The 2,500-nt window shown below is 36.2% G+C and overlaps 1 protein-coding gene across 1 annotated transcript in view; it reads right to left on the bottom strand.

The window, feature by feature from the left end:
* The window catches only part of LOC125043353 (protein rolling stone-like), a 16,994-nt gene that overhangs the window by 4,911 nt on the left and 9,583 nt on the right, over positions 1 to 2,500 (bottom strand). Inside the window, exons 4-6 of the mRNA XM_047639439.1 lie at positions 1,771 to 1,896; positions 402 to 574; positions 86 to 255 (exon numbers count right to left, since the gene is read on the bottom strand). Coding sequence (XP_047495395.1) covers positions 86 to 255; positions 402 to 574; positions 1,771 to 1,896 — 469 coding nt within the window. The remainder of the gene's footprint in view (positions 1 to 85; positions 256 to 401; positions 575 to 1,770; positions 1,897 to 2,500) is intronic.

Here is a 2,500-nt window from a genome sequence, read left to right on the forward strand (position 1 = left end):
ACTTTCTATTCAACTCCTTTGTCTTCATCTTCTCTTTTATTCCATAAATATTTAATTTATTCACTAAAAAAATCACCAGGCTCACCTAGATATCCTCAGAATCCGCCAAGCCTTGACTCTGGCAGCATACAGACCACAGATAATGGCATGCAAAAATGGTATAAGGCCTAGCAGGACAGTTGCCATTATGGAGATTGTAGTCCCCGGACGGGTCCAATCTAATACTGGATAAAGAGCAGGTCTTCCCTGGTAATCCTGAAAATAAAAAAATAAATAAATAAATAAATAAATAGATAAATAAATAACAGAAATAATAATCCACTTGTTCATATAAGGTACTTATATCCAACAAAATAATTTTTACAATATTTCAATTATCCTGTCCTCACATTTGTACCTACCACTCCACCACAAAGATAATAGATTAGGTTAAACAGTGTGTAGATGGTGAGAAATGCTGAAGGCTGATAGGCATGAAGTAGTCTGCGTGGAGTTGCTGAAACAGCAATATCTAGGAGGGTGTACATGCCAGGCATAATGTGTGTATTGACTCCAATTTCACTAAGTTTTTCATCTGAAAGAAACAAACAAAACAAAAAATCAATAAACAATATTTCTAAATACAGTGATGAGCAACGACATATGGAAATGTCAAAGGTGACTCGTACATCAATACTCAAAAATTGTTGGAAGCGATTCCATCCATGTATCATCAATATATCATTGCCAATACTTTCTTATAAGAAAACAGAGAGAGAGAGAGAGAGAGAGAGAGAGAGAGAGAGAGGAGAGAGAGAGAGAGAGAGAGAGAGAGAGAGAGAGAGAGAGAGAGAGAGAGAGAGAGAGAGAGAGAGAGAGAGAGAGAGAGAGAGAGAGAGAGAGAGAGAGAGAGAGAGAGAGAGAGAGAGAGAGAGAGAGAGAGAGAGAGAGAGAGAGAGAGAGAGAGAGAGAGAGAGAGAGAGAGAGAGAGAGAGAGAGAGAGAGAGGGAGGGAGGGAGGGAGAAAATAGTCAAACACACACACAGATAAAGAAAGAATGTGTGTCAAGGAAAAAAGACAGAGAAAGAGACAGAGACAGGCAGACCTTTGGGTTTTGTAGAGTTACCTATAACCCCTCCACAAGTTTTGCAAGTTTTTTATAATTCTATGAATGAACTTTTAACAATATCATGGTGAGAAACATTAATAATAAAAGAATAAGAATACAATTCATATCCACACACATAGTAACACATCTTTCAGAACAAAACAAAAAAAAAAAATGCACAAACACTTATTTATTCATGTCTTTCTTGTTCAAAATTATATATATACTATAGAGATGTTAAGAAGAATGCTTTTAATTTCTATTGATTAAAAAAATAAAAAATAAATGCATCTGAATAACATTTCAAAAGATTAATACTAAATTGCCCTAAGATATTTAATTTTCATTACATGAAGCCCCACTGTAGAATAACAAAAAATAAGCCTTAAAATCATATATATTCAACAGGTGAATAAGCAATTATGAACTAGTTCCATATAACACTGATCTCCTAATTATGGCTTCAGATTCTAATGTCCTATGAAGACCTTCAGGAACACCACAAACCATTTTCCAACTGCTGTGCTATCATTATAAATAACATAACTTTGTTACATACAATACTTATCCATTTTTTTTAGGGTGGTTAAAAACATTTTACCCTTAAGGTGAATGCGGCAAGACCTGTATCTGAGAATAGAGTTTCTAATCATCTTGAAAACTGAATGAATTTTTAGACTCACCATTCCTGTTAGGGTAAACAGTAATCCAATAAGCACATGTAATGAAGATGTGCAGAGCTCCAGTGATATTGGACAGGACCCAAGACACCTTCATCAACCTAGTCATCGTTGGGTATGCAGCATCTCCTGTGAGAGAACATTTTATGGTTGCAAAACTTGGGTTGATTAAAAAAAGTTTATATATGCACACACACACACACACACACACACACACACACACACACACACACACACACACACACACACACACACACACACACACACACACACACACACACACACACACACACACACACACACACACACACACACACACACACACACACACACACACACACACACACACACACACAACACACACACACACACACACACACACACACACACACACACACACACACACACACACACACACACACACACACACACACACACACACACACACACACACACACACACACACACACACACACACACACACACACATCATATTTAACCTAATGGTCATGGAGTCATGTACTATCTACTGTAGTCTTTTGTGAATTTTGTTTCACACAGATAGCTCTACAAGTACCCAACCACCAAAGAGTCAATCAGTAATCAATACTGTAATTACTGTTATTGACATTAAGATTATCATAATGTTATAAAAATTCCAATAACAATAAAATAGTAAAATAATATAAAAGAATCTTTCTGGAAATCAAGGAAAATTGTAACCAGGTGAGAT

This window comes from Penaeus chinensis, chromosome 33 (genome assembly GCF_019202785.1).
Source record: "Penaeus chinensis breed Huanghai No. 1 chromosome 33, ASM1920278v2, whole genome shotgun sequence".
NCBI lineage: Eukaryota > Metazoa > Arthropoda > Malacostraca > Decapoda > Penaeidae > Penaeus > Penaeus chinensis.